Genomic DNA, 21023 nt, shown 5'->3' with positions numbered 1-21023 from the left:
ATTAGTAGCCAATCAGAGCTCCTCACGAGTGTATGCCGAATTCTGTCCTTAGCTGAGGCCATGACATTCCAAAGCAACTTCCTCCTCTTGTAGACACAGGGAGACTGAGGCCCCGAGATGAAATGAGGCTCACGAGGGTCGCCGTGGCGCCAGGGCAGAGGCCAGCACTTCTGACCTTAGCCCAGTGCTTTTGCCATAGCCCCTGAGGATGCTACCAAAGCTGAGCTGCCCTGGGCCACAACAGAACACACGAGGCAGAGCCTTCAACCTCCACATTTTAGGTCTCAGCACAATGCCTCCCTCTACCTCCCTGGGGAAGGACTCCCAGGGGCCCTGGCCAGGCTGTGCTGGCAGGCTCTTATGAGTAGATCACAAGGAGGGACTGAGCCGAGGAAGGCGTTGGTGGAGGGAGCCGGGTAACTGCTCATACACCTGTCCCTGGGCAGTGCCAGCCTCTCAGGGTGGGCGGGCCCCAGACAGTTCTACCAGCCCAATAGCCACACCTTTTGGGACATGGCCCGACCCACCAGAGTCCCACCTGCGAACATCAGGTAAACTTCGGTGGACAGACTGGGTCTTTGAGGGCCTCGGGAGTGGATGACTGCCCTTGCATATTAGAGGGTGCTGTGTATGCGTGGGGGGGACATATAGAGCTTCCTGCATGTGCAAAGGCCCTGAGTGGCAATGAGCTAGGCCTGTACCAAGTGGTAGCAGGAACAATAGCATAAGAATGAGAGGTGAAGGGAGGCCATGATGAAGCCATGGCTTCCGTGGCCTTTTTATGGAGGATTTCGTGTGAGAACACACTGAATCTTCTCTTCTGAGGAGGCAACAGGCAGCCAACTGCAGACAGCCCACACAACACAGCTTCAAGTAATGAGCACTGTGTGAAAAAAACCCAAGCAAAACCAGGCAACCCTGCTGATGGCAGTGGGGTTGGGGACATCCTTTCTGAGGAGGTGACCTGACACATGAGTGACCCTGGCTGTTAGCTCTGACCACTGCCTGAGTTAGCCCATGGCAAGGTCCTGGGACCACCATTCTGCCAGCCTGGCCACTGTCCTGGGGAGGGGGAGCCAGCGGTAGACAAGGTGCCTTTCCTGAGCAAGCCTGGGCACTGAGGGAGCTCAGAGGACCCGAGCTCAATGCATGGGCACTGTGGTTGTTGCTGAGTTTGTTATTCTGCAGAACTAAAGGCACGTCCATGTTGCAGGTCAAGGCTCTGGGCAACCTCGGAAGGCCCTCTCGACCTCACCTTGTGGCAGCCTCAGAGGACCCCCTCCTGGCCTCACCTCCCCGGGCAGCCTTTCAGGGCCCTCTCCTGGCCTCACCCACGGCAGCCAGAGCTGGGCGGGTCTTGGGGACCACCTCTCAGTGTCCAGACAGGACAGCAGAGAGCCCTGAGTGGGTAGATTCTGAGACAGGGCTCTGACCGAGGCCTCAGGTGCCTCCCACCTTGCCCCGTCCTCAATGTCCTTGTCTGTCCACTAGAACCCAAGCCACCTGCTGCCGCCAATTGCCTGGCCATGACCGTCACGTACACGAACAAGGTGGCTAATGCCCGCCTCGGCTCCTTCACCCGTCTGCTGCTGTGCTGGCGGGGCAGCATCTACAAGCTGCTGTACGGCGAGTTCTCCATCTTCATCATCTGCTACTACACCATTCGCTTCATCTACAGGTACCAGGGCGACAGAGAAGGTGCCCCGGGGATCCTGGAGGAAGGGGCTTGGGGCTTGGAGTTCCAGAGGGTCCTGCCAGCCAGCTAGGGGCCAACATACTAGGGAACCCTCAGAACAACCTGAGTTCCCGGCAGGCCACGGGGCAGCACAAGCCCAGCTGGAGCGTCTTGGACCCTGTTTCCTCATTGCTTCCCTGACCTGGTCCCACTGGGTAGGTCTGTTTTATGACATCCCACAGAGGTTTGTAAAAAAAAGATTTGTTTACTATTTTTACTAGAAAGAGTTACAGAGCAAAAGAGGGAGAGAGGGAGGAGGAGGAGGAGAGAGAGAACCTCCATCTTCTGGATCATTCCCAAATGGCCACAACGCCCAGAGTTGAGCCGATCTAAAGCCAGGAGTCAGGAGCTGCTGCTGGGTCCTCCACATGGGAACAGAGGTCCAAGGACCGGAGCCTTCCTCTGCTGCTTTCCCAGACAATAATCAAGGAACTGGACAGGAAGTGGAGCAATCAGGAAATGAACCAGCACCCACATAGAAGCCAATAGCCTGCTAAACCATTGCACGACAAATATCTCAATAAATTGTGGAACACATATCATCTCATAAAATGTGTCAGCATTTTAGACTGTGTAAGTGTAGCTGACTAGAGTCGATGGAAAGGTATCACAGTGGCTCCATCCATAATAACAGTAGCAAAAGAGCATACTGCTCCTCTTCAGCTGTGAGATTTTAAGGGGGTGCTGGCAGCAGAATCCAGCATGTCCCCGACCCCACACCCACATCACAGTGGTCCCCGCTTGTGACGTGCAATGAACCTGTGTTGACACATCGTTGTCACACAAAGGCCACAGCTCAGTGTGGACCATTCTCCAGTCTGGACAATCACAGACCGATCTATGATGACAGCAGCACATGCGGTGCCGTCACTAGGCGGCTCACCTCTCTCCACCGACTACGTGGGGCCAGAGCTGTGGTGTAGTGGATAATGCTGCTGCCCATGACGCTGGCATCCCACATGGGTACTGATTCCTGTCCCAGTTGCTCCACTCCCAATCCAGCTCCTTGCTAATGCATTTGGGAAATGGTGGAGGATGGCTCAAAGTGCTTGGGTGCCTGCACTCACTTGGGAGACCCAGCTGAAGTTCTACACTCCAAGTTTTGGCCTGGCCCACCCCTGGCTACTGCTGCCGTTTGTGGAATGAGCCAGTCGATGGAAGATCTCTCTCTCTGTTTTTGTCTTTCTCTCTGGGATTCAAGCCCATACACCTTGTCTCTACTTGCTTTTTTAAAAAAAAAAAAAAAAAGATTTATTTGTTTCTATTAGAAAGGCAGATCAGATTTACAGAGAGGAGAGAGAGCAAGCTCTTCCATCCTCTGGTTCACTCCCAATGGCCACAATGGCCAGAGATGAGCTGATCTGAATCAGGAGCCAGGAGCTTTTTCTGGGTCTCCTACGTGGGTGCAGGGTCCCAAGGCTTTGGGCCATCCTCTGCTGCTTTCCCAGGCCATAAGCAGGGAGCTAGATGGAAAGTGGAGCAGCCAGGACACCAACCAGCACCTCTATGGTATTCTGGTGCTTGCAAGGTGAGGATTTATCCATTGAGTCATTGCACTGGATGCTCTACCTGTTTTTAAGTAGCAGCCCCTTGCCCTGTTCAACAATCTGTGGTATGGGACCCCAAGCCTTTGTTCCCTCAGCCCAGCCGGGGTTCATGATCAACATTCTTGCTCAGTGCCTCCTCCAACCAAGTCTGTCTGGTTTTGGGCTCTGGGCCAAACCAATGAAAGGGACAGGCTGAGGGGGGCAGTATCTCCCCTGGCTGTCTCTTGCAAGTCTCCCACCTCCTCCTCAGGAGGGTCCTCAAGGAGAGCCATCAGGCAATGTTTGAGAAGCTGAGCCTGTATTGCGAAGGCTACATCCAACTCATCCCCATCTCCTTCGTACTGGGTGAGCTACCCCTTCCAACTGGCCCAGGTCCATGATGTTGTCTGAGGCTATCTATAAGACATGGGTGGTCGGGCACCAGAGATGCCAGTCAGACGTCAGGAGGGACTTACGTTTGTGAGATTCCCCCACACTTCTAGATGGGGTCATGGGAGGGAAGTACGGGTGTCGTGGCCTCCCAGGAGCTGCCCCCTTGCAGGAAAGGAGGGGGCTGGTGGGTTTGGGGGGGTGGACGAGAGGGGGTACCCCCCACCACCAACAGAGATAACCTTCGAGGCCTATTGCCCCCATGTGAGGCTGCCCGAGCGCCTTGCAGGAGAGCTGAGCCTGCTCACTCGCAGCCACCAAGATGAAGAAAGCGAGATGCCGCAGGCTCCAGCTGCAGCCGGGGCCCTCGCCCCTCGCCTCCGTGCTTCCTGCCCAGGCTTCTACGTGACTCTGGTGGTGACCCGCTGGTGGAACCAGTATGAGAACTTGCCGTGGCCAGACCGTCTCATGAGCCTGGTGTCCAGCTACGTGGAGGGCAAGGACGAGCAAGGCCGGCTGTTGCGGCGCACGCTCATCCGCTACGCCAACCTGGGAGTCTTGCTCATCCTGCGCAGCGTCAGCCATGCCGTGTACAAGCGCTTTCCCACCTCCAGACACCTGCTGGACGCAGGTGGGCGGGACTGCAGGGCGGGGCCAGGCCATCATGGGGGCAGAGCAGGAGCTAAAGATGGGTGGGTTTCCCAGTCCCTCGGACTTGGGTGCGCCTAGAGTGTGAGGTGGGACCAATACCTGGGGCCAATTTCGGAGCGGTGGAGGTCGGAGGCCGGAGAGCACAGAGGACTCATAGGGATAAGGATGACAACCCCCTTGGGCGGCTTCTCCCAGCAGCTGCCCTCTTCCTTCTATCCCGCAGGCTTTGTGACTCCCTCGGAATACAAGTATTTAGAGACACTGACCTTACCACACAACATCTTCTGGGTGCCCTGGGTGTGGTTTTCCAACCTGGCAAAGGAGATCTGGCTAGAAGGTCGAATCCGGGACCCTGTTCTGCTCCAGGGCCTGATAGACGTGAGCCTGAGACAGGAACGGGGCTGCTGTGGAGTGGGCAGGGCTGTGATCCAGGTGGAACAAGCTGTCCTACCCAAGAGGCTGGAGCCCCCCCGAGGGTCTTCCCGCAGCCTGCCAACGGGCTGTCGGATCTTTTCCAACAAGGTGGCCCTCCTCAAAGAACCCTCCTGCCCCTCTTCCAAGTGAGCCGGTGAGAGCCTGATTCCTGTTTGGTACCAGAGGAGGCTGAGGCACAGAGCAGGGGCAATGAGGTGCCTGTGACCACACAGCCAGCATTGGGCCAGGAGCACTGTACCTGGGCTCTGGAGGTGGGGGTGGGCTGAGGTTGAGCCCAGGAGCGCAAGTGGTGGTTGGAACCCCATGCCTCCCTCCTGCTCCCCCAGGAGATGAGCATCTTGCGGACTCAGTGTGGACACCTGTTTGCCTATGACTGGATCAGTGTCCCGCTGGTATATACCCAGGTGAGGACCAGGCTGGTGAGGCTGTTCCTTGGGCCAGCTGAGGTACAGCTTGTGAGGGGAAGGGCTTACCTGGAGGCTGAGCAAAAGGCTCATGATGGCAGCTGGGGCTGGACTTGGGTGGCAGTGCTAAGTTCAAAGATCCTAGGCCCAGGGATGGCCAGATGATTATCTGTCTTCCAAGGGTAAGCTGGGGGTCACTCACAGGACTTGCATGTGAAGGTCACAGCAAGACTTTGGATTCCCGCTGTGAACGCTTCCTGATCCCAGCCCTTTCCTGTCACCTCTTCCTCCCTCCCAGGTGGTGACCGTGGCAGTGTATAGCTTCTTCCTGGCTTGCCTGCTGGGCCGGCAGTTTCTGAATCCAGTCAAGGGCTATCCTGGCCACGAGCTGGACCTCTTTGTGCCTTTGTTCACATTCCTACAGTTCTTCTTCTATGTTGGCTGGCTGAAGGTAAGCTCCCGGGCACCTGGTGAGCTGGGATGAGGCTGGCTGGACCAGAAAGGAGGGCCTCTCCTGTGAAACACAGTGTGGGAGCCCTTCACAACCCCCTGATCCATGTGCTTCCTTGTGCTGGGACTTCAGGGGAAACTGAGGCCCAAGCAGGAAGGATACTGTGCTTGAGGCCTGTGTCTGATTCCTAGGCTTGACCCAAGGCTTGGAAGCCAGCAGGCATTAGAGACAAGGAGGTGCAGTTACTCTAGCCCATGGTGCTCCTCAAATGTCTGCCTAGAACGAAGGGAATTCACAAACTGAAAGAGGCAGTGGTGGGCTCATCCTCATCCGGTTGGGCTCTGACCCCACACTGGTCACCTCCGCTGAGTGAAGTTCAAGTTCAGAGGTTAACTAACCCCATCTAGTCCTGTAAAGGGCAGATTGGTACCACCAGGCTTTACTCAAGACACCTTCTGCCACCCCTCACTCTCCCTTCCTTTCTTCTTGCACATTTTGGTAGTGTTGATACAGGACAGGCACACGGGCGCACACACACACACACACACACACACACACACACACACACATGCATGCTGTTGTTCCTTGTCATCCGCCACAAGATCTCATCACTTCCATACTCTGAAGTGCCCCTGAGACTTGCCAGATATTCCCAGGCCCTTAAGGCATCTTGTCACTCTGTGGAGCTTTTAAGATTTATGTTATGTATTTACATAGTGGAGAGAGAGAGAGAGATGGAGAAAGAGATCTTCCTTCTGCTGGGTCACTCCCCAAAGGACTTCAACACCTGGGATTTGGCTAGGCCATAGCCAGGAGCCCGGGACCCTTCGTGGGTCTCCCTCTTTGGATTTTGTCACTTCTTCAGCTGCATCAACAGGAAACTGGATTGCAGGTGGGGCACTGGGACTCCAGCCTGGGGCTCTGATATGGATGTCTGTGTCTCAGGCAGTACCTTTGTCTGCTGTGCCACAACACCGGCCCCTCAGGGTCCCTTAGAGATGAGCATCCAGGACTCTGTGCCCCTGGAGCCACCCCTTCATCCAGCAGGGCCCCCACATGTAGCCGCGAGGTGTTAGAAAGCAATGAACAGACAAATGCAGAAAGACAGAATCCTGCAATGCCAGGTAAGTGAGGTGAGAAAAAGAGTGGTGACTCAGCTGAGTGACAGAGGGACAGCGCTGGCTCAGGATGCTCAGAGGAGTCCAGCATCTTGCAAACAAGGGGAGCGTGTGTGGGCGCTCCCATGTGTATGTGGCTGGAGCCTTATGTGGTGGCTTTAAAGACCATGGTCAGCAGGAAGAACATGGTGGGGGCGTGGAAATAGCAGGTGCCAGAGAATGGCAGGACATTGAATTTCCCCTGAGGCTTCCCAGAGTGGCACCTGTCCCCCCAGGTGGCAGAGCAGCTCATCAACCCTTTTGGCGAGGATGATGATGACTTTGAGGTCAACTGGATTGTTGACAGAAACTTGCAGGTAAGAGGGGTTGGGAGGCAGCTGCAGGCAACTAACTGCGTAGGTTGTATTGCATCTAGCCAAATGTTACATTGCTGGGAGAAAAGCAGCTAATGGCTGGGTGCAAACATCCTGAGCCTGGTTAATGCCAAATTTGTGTTTACTATGCCAATGTGCCAGCATAGTTGCCTACTTATTTTTAAATTCTTTTATTTATTTATTTATTTATTTATTTATTTATTTATTTATTTATTTAAGATATGTAGGGGGCATACACTGGCATACCAGCAGACAGGGTCTGGGGAGTTGCGTGCGAATGTGCGTTATCCTGGGTAGGCAGGGCCCCAGACTAGCATGACACACTGCTGGAGGACCAGGCTTGGGAATCTGTACACACATGGGTGTGGGGGATTGTGGATTGCTCAGGGAAAGGGGTCTGGGAGTGTGTGGGAGGGAGGACTGCTGAGAGAAAACAATGACTTCTGGGGGACTTCCACTAACCAAGCTACTGCACTTTCAGGTAAATGAGGGGGCTGAGACTGGGTGGTTTAGAGGAGGGAAACTGGAGTACTTTGGGGGCCAAATCAATACACCTGCCCCAATGGGAGACCTAAGCTGGGCTTGTTGGTATCAACCACCACATACCAGCACACATGAAACTCATGGTGGGGGGCCTGCCTGGCAGGGCTCGCCCACAGTACCTGCCAATGAATATTGGGTTTGGGTAAGGACCATGTTATGCTGGGCCATGACACTAACCAGCACTTGAGAGAACTGGGTCTTTGGAGCAGCTTCTGTGGGGGACTGTGGGCTCACCACTGTGAGACTGCCATACCATCTGGTTTGCTCAAGGGCTAGAAGTAGTGATGAGTTGGGCTAGACATGACCATGGAACCCATCGACACTCATGGGTGCTGGGGTTGGGAACAGGCTGAGCTGGTGCAGGCTGTAGCACCTGGAGGTACACCCAAAAATGAGATGTAGAGTGGGTGAGAGCCACAACATTCACCAGCACACATAAATGTCGATACTGGGGGCCAGATTATGCTGCGTAAGGACATAGCGCCAACTGACACATGTGAGATCTGGGTCTGGGAGTGAGTCTGGTGGGGGAACTTGGGAATTCCCCTGCTGGTCTATAACCCCCACTGGTAAGTAGATGATTCAGGGCTGGGTGTGGGGTAGGCTTAGCAGGGCTGCTTCATGTGTCAGTGAGTGTGTGGTTTGGCTTTGGAGGGGTGGACCGAGCAGGGCCAGGCTACACCATAGCACACTGGCATGCCCGGGGAGCCAGGATGGAGAGAGGGCCATGCTGGGCTGGGTTAGGTTATCACACCTACCAGTTTTCATAAAAGCCAGGGATGGGGACAGATTGGGTACAGCTAGGCTGAAGCACCCACCAATGAGAGTTGAGATGGGGGCAGGATGGGCCAGGCAAGGCTGCAGTATCTAATGGCAAAGGCCAAGATGGGGTGATGAGTTGTGCTGGGCTGGGTCAGAGCAACCACCAGCACGTCCAAGATCTATGGCTGGGAGTAAGCCTGGTCAGGGAGCTAAATGGACGCCCCAGCTGGGCTGTGGTTCTCATTGGTGAGTGCAAGAGCTGGAATGGGGGCGGTTAACTGGGTTGAACGTGGTTGCAGCATCCCTCAGCATGGCTGTGGACTGGGTCTGGAGTGTGCCGGACTGGGTCTGGAGTGTGCCAGACTGGGATGGGTTCCAGCATCCACTGGTGCTTGTAGGAGCCAAAGTAGATGTAGCACAGGCTTGGCTAGGTCTCTGCACCTGCTGAACCATGAGAGAGCTGGGTCTGGGGATGGGCCAGGTGTGGGCTGGGCTGTAGCACCCAATAGTAAAAGTTGGAATGGGTGTGGGCTGGTTGGGCAAGGCCACTGTACCTGCCAGGACAGAGGTGGGTCAAATCATTGAGGCCAAAACCCACTGGAATGCACAAGATCTTGACTGGGAGTTGACTTGATTGAAGAGCTTCGGGAACTGCTGTGTCAGGACATAGTTCCTGCAGGTGAATACAAGAACCAAGATTGGGTCATGTCTTGGGGTGAGCCAGGCTGGGGCAGTTCATAGCACTCACTGGCATATGTGAGAACCAGAATGGGGTGCAGAACAGATCAGATTGGGCCATAATTCCATCCAGTTCACATTAGGGCCAGGACTGGGGGCCTGCTGGGCTGGGCTAGGTTAGGCCACAGTACCTACCAGCATAGGTTGGAACTGGGAACAGACCAGGCTGGGAACAGACCAGGCTGGAGCAGGCTGCCACACCTGCCGATGAATGCCGAGGTGTCCCTGAGAACCAAGTGTGTGGTAGACAAGGCTAGGCTGGGCTACAGCATCCATTGGTTTGCATATGAGGTGGAGCTGGGGACAGAACTGACTGGGTGACTGCACTCCTCAGTGTGTGTGTAGGCTGATATGGGTGAAAAACTGAGCCGACTGGGACACATGGAGTCAGGCCTCTGGCGAAGTTTCTTTGGAGACTCCCCTAACTGGATCACTGGACTCAGAACTCCAACCACGGTGAAAATCACAGGATCCGTAGCCTGATCATGGAGTGTGTGTGTCAGAACTGGGTCTCCTTGGTTGCTGAGGCCTCTGTAGCAGACGGCATGCCCAGATGCTCATGGGGAAATGACAACTAGTTCATTGAGGCCTGTAGAGGACATCTAGTACCATGGAGCACAGAACAAGTTGGATGGCACCCCTGGCCAAGTTTTGAGAGTATCTGAGTGAATGGAGACTCTGAGGTGGGCTATTTCAGCCAATGGACCTTAGAAGGATTTCCTCAACCTTGAGGCAATGAAATCAACAGCATCTGAGAACTATCAAAACTACTTACGTAATACCCTCAGAACATGCTCCACATTGGGGACCCTGAGATGACCTTGGGCGGCCGTTCCCCTTGCTGGGTATGATGTGGTTGGGCTGCTGGGAGTGGCCCTCTCCCTTTCTGTCTCCGCTTTCCCGGATACAGGAAGAGAGAGATTGGAGGCAGTTGTCTCATTCAGTTTCCCCCATCCCTCGACCCTCCCCCCACCCCATCAGTGGCCCACACGGGCGTGTATCTCTCAACTACGTGAACATCATCAAAAATAAAATGAATTTATTATTTAAAAAGGGAAGGGGACAGGAGGCAAAGTTCAGCTGCCCCTCCTGGGCCCAAGGTGGGGGACCCTGTGTTTCCATGGCTGACCCTTCCCTTACAGCCCCAGGCTGTGTGCAAGCATCTGCCTCTCGGCTTCACAAACACAGAGACTGGCTGAGGGGCAGAGGGAGGGGAAAGTGCTTTTTCTTTTTAAAAGATTTATTTTTACTGCAAAGTTAGATGTTACAGAGGAGGAAAGACAGGAAGATCTTCTGTCCGATGATTCACTCCCCAAGTGAGCCGCAATGGTTGGAGCTGAGCTGATCCAGAGCCAGGAGCTTGGAGCCTCTTCCAAGTCCCCACCCGGGTGCAGGGTCCCAAGGTTTTGGGCAGTCCTGGACTTATTTCCCAGGCCATAAACAGGGAGCTGGATGGGAAGTGGGGCCGCTGGATTAGAACCGGTGCCCATACGGGATCCTGGGCGCGTTCAAGGCGCGGACTTTAGCCACTAGGCTATCTCACTGGGCCCAGGGCTTTTCTAAAGAGGCAAGTCCACCAGCCTTCCCAGGGTGACCTTCCTGGGGACGTTCCTTTTTGTCCCTGGTGACCAGGTGTCCCTGATTTCTGTGGACAACATGCACCAGAACGTGCCTATGCTGGAGCGGGACATATACTGGAATGACCCGGAACCACAACCCCCCTACACAGTGGCTTCCTTCCACTCCCGGCGATCCTCCTTTATGGGCTCCACCTTCAACATCAGGTAGGTGATGCCAGGGTGCTGGCTGAACTATCTCCTCCTCCCTCACGCCTACACCAAAGGCAGCATCCTGTACCAGAACGTAGGGTAACCCTAGTTAGCATTTATTGGGTGCCCCACAAGGGCTGGGCACTTTAGATGCTCTTTAGAATGAGATCACTACTTTTTTCTCCCAATACCCCTGATTTGTTATGCCCGGTTTTCTGCACATTGCATACAGAGACTAGCATAGCTGACAAGGGGAACATCTGAGCCAGCTGTGGTCTGGTGCGGCCCCACACTTTGAACCCTCACCTGTGCTGTTTAAGGACCCTGTAAATTGGAAGGGCTCTTCTCCCAGGCCCAGGGAGAAAAGGGACTTACCTAAGTGCTCAGCATAGGTGGGATTCATATCTCTGACCTGGACCAAGTTGCTGGTTGGGGAGTGAAAGTGGGAGGGCCGGGGAGTGAAAGTGGGAGGGCCCAGGAGTGGGGGAGGGGCAGCGAGTCTGACCTGGGTGATCCCGGGCACCTCTCTCCTCCTCCACCTGCCATGTGAACCGTGTCTTGTGAAGCAAAAGTTCTAAGGCCACCACAGTAGCCAGGCTTCGCCTCACATGTGTCCATTTCCTAGACTCAGCCTGCAGGCCTCTAGGGCTGCAGCGGCAGAAGGGCCTTCCAGACAGTCCTCTGTACCGGGGTTGACAGCCGACAGAGCTTGGCAGGCACATGCCAGCGCTCTTAAAGTCTTCTGCCACAGTTTTTTTGTCCCCCTTACTCTTTGAAGAATCCAATGGCCTATCCAACTTTAATTGAGATCGATCAAAGTCCTTAGTGTGAGGAAGTTTTGATGAAGGCTGGAGGCTCACTGAGGTCAGAAGGTATCTGCATGTGAGCCACATGGGATCTGTACCCCAACAGCTGAAGGTTGGGGCTGGGAAGCATGGATGTTAGATGAAAATGCCGTAAGCAGGGAGCTGGGTTGGAAGTGGAACTGCCAGGACTAGAACTGGCAGCTGTACAGGGTGCCAGTGCTGAAGCTGGAGCCTTAGCTAGCTGAGCCATTGCGCTGGCCCCTGTGTGTCCCCTTTCTTTACAGTCTGCAGGAAAAAGAGATGGAATTCCAGCCAATTCCAGAGGAAGACACCGACAGTCTCCTGGAGCAGCAGCCCTATGACTTCTGTCATCCAAGGAGGGTCCTAGACACCACCAAACCGCCGTGGCCCAGGAAGAAGTCCTCTCTCTTGGGCCAGCCCAAGAGCACCGAACAGAGTGCCAGGGACCGGGAGGGCAGCAACTCCTGGAAACCTCTGGCACCGCAGACCTTCAAGGTGGCCCCGCTGATCATGGGGACAGACCTCATGGCCCCTCAGGCCCCTCCTGGCTGCACTAATGGGCTCTGCCTCCCAGAACATTCCGAATCCTCAGGGCCTTGTGGCGTCACAAGCATGGATGCCCAAACTTCTGGGACTAACAGCAGTTTAGAGTTGTCCCCTCAAACCAGTGGGGCCTTGGTGGAGTACCCAGAAATGAGGAGGAAAACTGTTGAGTTTAACATGACTGACATGCAAAACGTCCCTGAAAGTCATCCCAGAGAACCGCATCTGGAACTTTCAGGGAGCAGGATACACTCTAGACTCAAAGATCAAAGGAATCCTTAACTTGGGAAACAGGTGTGTCCTCCACTCGAAGCAGTCATGGCCTCCCTGGGGCATGACCCTCTTCCTCACCCCTCCTCCCCTCGCTGAACCTACCATTGCTCCCAGTTTCTATGGTTCCATTACTGCAACAGCATTCTGCATCTGTGCCCAGAACTGCTCGGGGCAGACGTCCTCCTGCCTACCCCAGCGGTGTGGGGAACCTGGCATCACTAGGGAAGACTTCCCTGGCAGCCAAGTGAAGGAAGCTTAAAGGGACACTGATACCGAAGGGCTGGCAGGACAGGCCCAGATGGGCAGGGCTAAGGAAGCTCTGGGTTGTAACCAAGGATTCGACTAGCGGCACATAGTTACATAGGACTGGCATATATGCTGTGTGTGCCAAGAATACCAGGCACTGCTTAGTAACTGCCAGATGGCATGGGTGAAGGCATCCAGGGCTCATGAGCTGCCTCCTGTTTCCTGGGCTTCACCAACATACTTCTCAATTTTGTGTTTCAGATCCCCTGGACATTTTCATCCAAGCTACAGCTGTGTGGGGAAGGAAGTCCCACTTCCTGTTTTCTCTTTTTAAATATTTGAAAGGCAGAGTTACATAGGAGACCAGGATTGCCCATCTGCTGGCTCACTCACTAAATGGCTGCAGCTGGGCCAGTCCAAAGCCAGGAGCTTCTCCAAGGTCTCCTGCAGTTACAGGGACTCAAGGACTTGGGCCCTCCTCCGCTGTCTTCCCAGGCCATCAGAAGTGCAGCTGCTGGGACTCAATCCTGCACCCATATGGCATGCTGGTGTCGCAGATGGTGGCTTAACCCAACTGTCCTAGCTTCATTTAATTCTTAAAACATTTCAGTTTGTCACGACACACAGCTACTGGGATTAAAAAACTTGAAACCTTGCTCCAACTTGCTTCTAGGGCTGGATGGGACTGTGAACTGTAGCTGTAGTTGGGAAATTACATTCCAAATTCAAAGAGATTTCAACCTTATCCCTCCCCACAGAAAGTCTAGTACCAACAGGGACCTTCTGACTGTACCCTGTTAACTGTCTCCCATTGCCCGCAGAGAGGAAGCACACTCCTAAGGGAGACACTTCTCCAGCCTGGTCCTCAACTGCATGTCCACTAGCAGGACACTGGCCCAGCGACAGCCACTCAGCAGTCCGTGCTCAAAGACTGTGTCCCTGACGGCCGGTTATGAACAGTCAGCTTAATGGGGAACAAAAAGGACGTAGTCCAGGACTACTTGTCTTCCAACGTCTTTTCTGCTAAGAAACTGGAAGTGAGACTCAATCTCTGGAAACATACATCGCAGAATGCCGAACTCTCCGGATCCCAGCTCCTCAGCCTACCTGCATTCCTGTGCTTGGTATCTTTCCCAAACTAGAGCTTAATAAACACACACACTCTGAGGTGTCTCGTTTGGAATGTGAGCGATCCTGAACTGTGACATTCTAGGGATCTGGAAGGCAGCCTGGATAGGCTGCTGGCCCACCCCATGACTGCCAAGACAATTGGGTACCAAATTTCTTTATTTGAAAGGATGGTACAAATTAAAGTACATAGGTGGATGTTTTGGTACAGTGTATAGAAAAGGTCAAGGTGGCCCCGATATGCATGCACTGCCTTGGTGCACAGCCAGGGAAGCTGCGCCCTGGCTGCGGCGTGGTCAGCTTCAGGCTTTAGCTCTGGTTATCACTGTGTCCCAGGGTGTGCTTGTCGAAGAGGTACTCTGCCATGCCAGCCGTGGGGGCTCCCATCCTGCGCAGGTTGGTTACGTGGTCGCCCAGTTCCTTGATGGCCTTCACCTGCTCATCCAGGTAATGAGTCTCGATGAAGTCGCACAACTAGAAGAGAGGGCGGGACAAGAAGTTAACTGATTAGCTTTCCCAATCCCTTAGGCAAGTGATGTTCTTCTCCACGTGTTCCCAGTACTCACGTGGGGGTCATTCTTGTCAGTGGCCAGTTTGTGCAGTTCCAGCAGTGACTGATTGACACTTTGTTCCAGGTGCAACGCACACTCCATTGCATTCAGGCCATTCTCCCAGTCATCACGGTCTGGTTTCTGAACGAGAGGAAGTTTGGTCAGTGCACCTGCCGAGGAAGCCACCCAACATCTAGGAACAGCCACATGCTGACAACAGCTTCCGGTTTCATGTCCTTGACCACTAGTGTTTATCCACCTGAGAGCTTAGGTGGGAGGGCCGAGAGGGCACAAAGGGCAATGACCAGATGTGTCGCTCTTTTGTAACTAAGTGCATGGTGCTGTCAACTGGTGATTCCCAAAACTCAAACCACCACTGGTTACCAAGCACGACACCGCTCAAACCGCCTGTTCACCTTGATGTCCTGAAGGAAGATCCGGCCCCCGCGCTGGTTCTGCAGCTTCATTAGTTTCTCCGCATGTTCCCTCTCCTCATGAGACTGGTGGAGGAAGTACTTGGCAAAGTTCTTCAAAGCCACATCATCACGGTCAAAGTAGTAAGACTGAAAAGCAGAACATGGAGACAAGCCGTCAGGGACTGCTCCAGGAAAGCAGCGGCTACTGGTGTCAGGTGGTCAGGATGGCCCGGCCCACTAGCCTCGGCCTCGCTCTGCCGTCTTTTCCTAAGCACCTGTGTGGTTTACTGAAAGAGTACAGAGTCTCTTCATTTTTACCCCTACAAAATTATCTATTTGAAAGGCAGAGTCTTCTATTTATTTGTTGGCTCACTCCCCAGGTGTCCGCAATGGCTGGTCAGGTCAAAGCCAGGAGCCAGAAACTCCACCCGGACCTCGCACACGGGCGGCAGGGGTCCAAGCACTTGGGTCATCCTCCAGAGGCCCTGGATGAGGGTGCAGAACCGCACCTTCCCCACTATACGGTCACAGTGGCAGGGAGCTGGACTGGAGGTAAACTCAACCTGACACCCAAACGGGATGCTTGGCGGCAGGCCAAGTTCCCTGTGTCCCAAGCAGAACGGCTGAAGGACCTCCATTTATGCAGGACCACAATTGGAGGGAGGCGGCTGGAACATTTACCCGGCATGACTGCCCCCCACCCCCTTCCTCCCTGATCCACTGCGCTCCATCAGGGCGAGAGCAAGGAGCTCACCAGCCGCCAAACCCGCAGCAGGGGGATGATTTATGGATGAACACCAGGTAAGGTGACAACCGTGGGCACTCGATGGGCAGAAATCGATTATCAGCAGAAAGGAAGAAAGCTCTTGCCGTGTTTGAATGTTCCGGAAACGGAATGGCAGTCACAGAAACCCAGTATTGCTTTGCAACCCGTCTCTTCTTGGACAATTTGCACATTGTCCAAGTATGAACTCCCACCCACACCATCCAAAACCAGAATTTTGGGAAATCAGTCTTCCCGGTTACCCAGTAACCCGTGGTGGACTTGAGCCAAGGCCTCTGGATTCCACTAGCAGGGGGCCACACCAGGCAACAGAGAAAGGACAAGAATTAAGTATCCTGGGGTGGGGGTGGGGGTGGGGGTGGGGGTGGGGGCGGAGGCGCTAGAGGCAGATGACACTAGAATGGCACTGGGGTGGAGGTACAAAGGGGGATCTTTAGATCAGGTTCAAGGGCAAGTGGGACTTAGAGATAAGCAGAGAGGTGGAGACCGTTGCTGAGAGGGGTCTGGGCCCCCAAGAGATAAGCCACTGCAGGCACCAGCCCCCAAGGCTGTCATCCGACACCATTTCCCAGAAGGCCCTGCTGTAACCAAGGGGCCCAGAGCTGGACAAGGCAAGCGGACAAGCCTCCGGACCACGTGATTGGAGGCAGAGGCCCTGGATGGGGGGGTGCAGAACTGCACCTTTCCCGACTATGCAGGCCGCAAGTTTTAGAAGGCTGGCATTTGAGGATAGCAGGCCTTCTTTAAATCGAAGTATGCAGAGGAGCACTTGTCCTCTCAGGGGACTACTCGAATTTCTGCGCCAGCCACCGCCTGGGAGAAACCGAGCAGCCTCCATTTTCCACAAAGACGCGGCGGGGGACAGCCCGCCCTCTGACCACGCCCCAGCCCAGCCAGCCCGCCCTCGGCTCCGGCCGCCCGCTCGCGCTCACCATGGACAGGTAGACATAGGAGGCGTACAGCTCCAGGTTGATCTGGCGGTTGATGGCGGCCTCCGAGTCCTGGTGGTAGTTCTGGCGCACCTGCGAGGGGGACGCGGTCGTCATGGCGGGTGGCTGAGAGGTTGCGGCGGCTGCACGGAGCTGGAGCGGCGGCGAGGGCCCGGGGGCAGTCGGAGGGCGCTGTAAGAAGGTGGCGGAGGAGTGCTGGCTCTGAGTGGCCGGCTGGGGCGGGGGGTCGAGCGCCGGGTTCCGTCCAAGCACTGTTGAAGCAGGAAACCGCGGCGACTCTCGCTCAAGAGCGTCTGGCGCAGACAGCGTCCCGCAGCGCTCTTATAGCGGGCGCTGTCGTCAGGCCTGCCCCGGCCAATCAGCACCGCCCGCCGCCGAGTCCCGCCCCTTCCGGTGGGCGCGCAGCTCGAGGCCCCCACTGGGTGGGGTGGGGTGGTGATGGACCCGGGGAGGCCGGGCTGTGCAGTGACCACGGCGGGGGTCTGGCGGGCAGGAGGGCACAGGGGACCCAAAGAGGCGTCCCCGTGCCCTCAGGACCGGCTTAGTGAGGGAAAGAGGAGGCTGGAAGCCCGTCCTGGAGCCCGGGGGCTCGGGAGTTGTTGGGGGGAAACGGGCTTATTCCCAAGTCCAAAGCGGGCAGCCGGGGACTGTGGGCCCAGACAGCTGCTGAAACCATGGCAGTGTGGGCAAAGCAGTTACCACACCCGGAGGCCATTACCTCGTAATACAAATTGGAAAATGGCAGGTAGCTGCGTGGGCCCCAGCAGGCCGAGTGAGTCAGAAGTTGTGTTGGGAAACGGCCACTTTCTCTTCCTCAGAGAAGTCTGGTGGCGGGGAGCAGGGGTCGGGGGCCTGTGGCCGGTTTCAGGTCCGCCCCCGTCCTTCTGACTGCGATGCCCACAGCTGCCTTTTGCCGAGGGCAAACATGGCTGCTTGTGTGTTTACAGAGAAAGCTGGGCGGGCCTTGTTTCCAACAGAGGAGACCACTGTCCCATTCCGAGAGGGTCCCGAGGGAGTCGTGGGGAGACCTCAGCTGCTGAAGGAACGCGTGGGGCAAACGTCGGGGTTAGAAAAAAGAATTCTACAGGGAGCTGGAGACAGCTGCAAAATGGCCGCCTGCATGGGCAGCCCTCCCGCCCGGCTGTTCTCGGAGAGAGGGCTGAGCAGCCAGTAGCGGGCGGCAAGGCACGCGAGGCCACCATGTGTGGCTTGGCGGCTGTGTCCCAGCATTTGTGGGTGGCCGAACTGGAGCTGTGTCCTGGCGTGGGGCTAGGTCTCTGCTGGGTTAGGCGTTTTCCAGTCAGGCCTGTGCCACATAAAAGGGAATCCTCAAAAAGTGGAGTTCTACAACTCTTTGCTCTAAAAAGCAACTCTCCGAGAGCCGATAGAGTGAGTGTAGTTTCGCTTTGTTGGGTTTTTACTGTGTCCATTAAAAATATCTATCTTCTATATAGTTACAGATAGATAGATAGACTCAGTGCAAAAGACTGATTCCAGAGACACATGTAAGCAAAAAGAGGTTGCCAGGCAAAGAAGGGGTGCCTCACCCACTCTGGGTTAGGTCGGGGAGGTTTCCCTGAGCAGGTGACACTTGAGCTAGGTTTGAAGAAAAGTTAACAGGAAGGTGCCACCGAAGAGGGAGGTGGGAAGTGGAAACAGCAAATATAGTGTGAAGGAGATAACATGCGTAAGGGGCTGTTTTCTAGAAACCTTATAGTGACTCAACAAATGATCAGGATAAAAATCCAGCATAGGCACCATATACTAATATAGGGGACAGAGTTTTCCTGTATAACAATAACCAGCAGCTAGAAAATGTAATGAAAAAAATCTGGATGAAAGAAAAAAATCTCTTATTTCTTTTGGCTACAAAAACTTTACCCAAGAAAATTAGTAAGAAACGTATGATGGGGGGAGGGCGCATCAGCCTAATTGTCTTGGAGCCCTGCACATCGGGATGGCATGTGAGCACCAGTTAGTGTCCTGTTGTTCCACTTCCCATCTAGTTCTCTGCTTGTGGCCTGGAAAAGCAGCGGAAGAAGGCCCAAGCCCTGGGGCCCCTGCACTCATGTGGCAGATCTGAAAGAAGCTCCTGGCTCCTGGCTTCAGATGGCTGAGCTCTGGCCTTTGCAGCCATTTGAGGAGTGAACCAGAGAATGGAAGACCTTCTCTCTCTGTCTCTCCTCTCTGTAAAATCTGCCTTTCAGATAAAAATATTTAAAAAAGAAAAAATATATATGAAGAGGTGCCAGCAGTGTGGCACAGTGGGTCGTAGGCATCCTGTATGGGTACCAGTTCAAGTCCTGCTTCACTTCTCATCCTGCTCCATGCTGGTGCACCTGGGAAAGCAACAAAATATGGCCAGAACGGTTGGGCCCCTACCACGCACGTGGAAGACTCAGCTGGACCTCCTAGCCTAGTTCAAGGTATTGTCATTTAAGGATTGAACCAGTGGATGAAAATCTCCATTCTTTGTAATTGCTTTTCAAGCCAATAAATCCTTCAAAGAAGGAAGGAAGGAAGAAAGGAAAGAAAACCAGGGGGAAAAGCTATAAAAGCTTACTGCTTTTATACAAACAGAAATCTTGCATGAATGAGTGGTCAGCCTGTTTTGAGATGTCAGTTTTCCCTGGGTAAAAGTGTACATTCAATGTTTAACAATTTTTTTTTGAGGGAGCAGGTGGGTGGTGCTAGGGAGGTAGGAAATTTGACACAAGGATTCTAAATTTCATTTGGAAGAGTAAGGGTGTAGAAGATCTGCTAGATATTTGGTAAAAAAAAAAAATGATGGGGCTAGATTTGCCTTCCCTGATACTTAAAAAACTGTGTGGTACTGACGCGGAAGAAGATGACTTGGTTATGCAATGAGAGGCACAAGACGTATATGTACTGAAATGATGTATCAAGTTCAAGACAGAATGGTTTCAGCAAATGATGTTGAAACAATCAGTAGTCATGAGGAAAAACATGACTCACTCTGAGCTTAAAAATACATCCCAGATGGTTTAAGAAAATCCAAGACTTAGAAAAGCCATGTAAAGTTCGGGAAAAATATGTAGAAGATTCTTTTTTATAATTTTGAGATAAGAAATATTCTTCCAAGCCTGTCAGAAGGATAGTTGGTAAGTTTGCTTGAAAATAGAAACATATTAATCAAAAGATGAACACCTGACATTGAAATGACAAGTTGCGTGGATATTTGTAGGTCACCTGTGAGGAAAATAATAACCAAGATATAGATATGTGTGTGTTTATATACATGATAGTATTTCAAAAAAGTGTGAAAATTGGGTGAAAAGATAAGTTTATTTCAGTGCAAAAAATTTTTTAAATCCATGTGTACTTTTCATAAAATGTGTTTTCTGTGACCTTCTTTGAAGTTCCTTACATAATGCTATAAACAACAACCCACACCTTTTTCTAAGGGCCCTTCGGTTGTCTTCCTTGCTCACATAACGTGTGAGCTCCTGGAAGGAGGCCTCATCTCCTCCCCTGTACTCCTAAGCATGTTATTAAGGACATGTCACGTGGTGCTTCGTATTTCTTGCACAAACAGATGGATAAAGGGCTGAAATGTGCAGGCTGGATTCAAGTCAAGCCAGAAGACCAAAAAGCAGTTGGGAGATATCTGTCTGAGTTCTCTGTGAGCCGAGGATGCAGGGAAACACTCCGAGAGGAGAAGCTGGGAGGAGGTAGCTGAGTGGATCATGCAGGGGGTTTGGAGCTGGGTCAGATAGCCGCCAGCTCTCTGGACACAGGCAGCTGGTCTGCTGCTGCCATGGCTGAGCCAGGGAGCCTGGGACTTGCAGGATTGGCACCCAGCTGCTGGCGGGGCTGGTTGGTTTGGGGCTGGATGTGATGGGTTTCAGGGCCTCCAGGGGAGAGACAGAGGCAGCCTGCAGGAGGGAAGTGGGTCTGCTGTGGAGGAGGTTCCAGGAATAAGGATTGCTTGGTTATACAGCTAGTTAGCTGTAGTGACTGGGATAGCAAGACTGACAGCTGGTGCTGTAGGTGGTCAGGAAGGCTGTGCGTGTGTCTACTCAGTCCCACCTTTTGTGAATCCTAGATGTCAAAATTACCATGTCTAAGCCTCTAGATCCTTCTGAGGCTGTGGCCTGCTCCTTGGCCCTTTGCTGAGCAGTCTCCTGCCCCCACCAGAACATGGCCCCAGTTCCTCGTGACTTGGAGAGGCTGGAGAGGCGTGGACTTTGGCTGGCCTCCCGGGACAACCGCCTCCCATGGCGAGAAGCGGCGGGAGGGACTGCAGTGGAAAGAAGAGCGGGGCCCCTTGTTTCCTGAGCAGTCCAGCCCAGCCTGCAGAAGATGGGGGCACAGAAAGGGGGGGCTGCTGTGGAGAACTGCTGCCCCTCCATGACTCAGCACTCTGCTGGGCTGCAGGGTCTGAGGTT

The 21023-nt window shown here is 53.9% G+C and overlaps 2 protein-coding genes across 2 annotated transcripts; one reads left to right on the top strand and one right to left on the bottom strand.

Moving 5' to 3' along the window:
* The first annotated feature begins 1492 nt into the window (after positions 1 to 1492).
* Positions 1493 to 13952, top strand: BEST1 (bestrophin 1). The gene is made up of 10 exons (XM_004599341.2): positions 1493 to 1678; positions 3533 to 3627; positions 4049 to 4282; positions 4526 to 4680; positions 5064 to 5141; positions 5440 to 5592; positions 6986 to 7066; positions 10760 to 10911; positions 11987 to 12560; positions 13607 to 13952. Exons 1-9 carry the CDS (start codon positions 1527 to 1529, stop codon positions 12546 to 12548), a joined length of 1662 nt encoding a protein of 553 aa, XP_004599398.2. The 5' UTR covers positions 1493 to 1526; the 3' UTR covers positions 12549 to 12560; positions 13607 to 13952.
* A 102-nt stretch (positions 13953 to 14054) lies between these two features.
* On the bottom strand, positions 14055 to 16923 carry FTH1 (ferritin heavy chain 1). The gene is made up of 4 exons (XM_004599329.2): positions 16597 to 16923; positions 14881 to 15027; positions 14480 to 14605; positions 14055 to 14387 (listed from the first exon to the last, which is right to left on the bottom strand). The coding sequence occupies exons 1-4, from the start codon at positions 16708 to 16710 to the stop codon at positions 14223 to 14225; spliced, it is 552 nt and encodes a 183-aa protein (XP_004599386.1). The 5' UTR covers positions 16711 to 16923; the 3' UTR covers positions 14055 to 14222.
* Between the last annotated feature and the right edge of the window lie 4100 nt (positions 16924 to 21023).

Source organism: Ochotona princeps, chromosome 4 (assembly GCF_030435755.1).
Source record: "Ochotona princeps isolate mOchPri1 chromosome 4, mOchPri1.hap1, whole genome shotgun sequence".
NCBI lineage: Eukaryota > Metazoa > Chordata > Mammalia > Lagomorpha > Ochotonidae > Ochotona > Ochotona princeps.
This window is presented reverse-complemented; position numbering and strand designations above follow the sequence as displayed.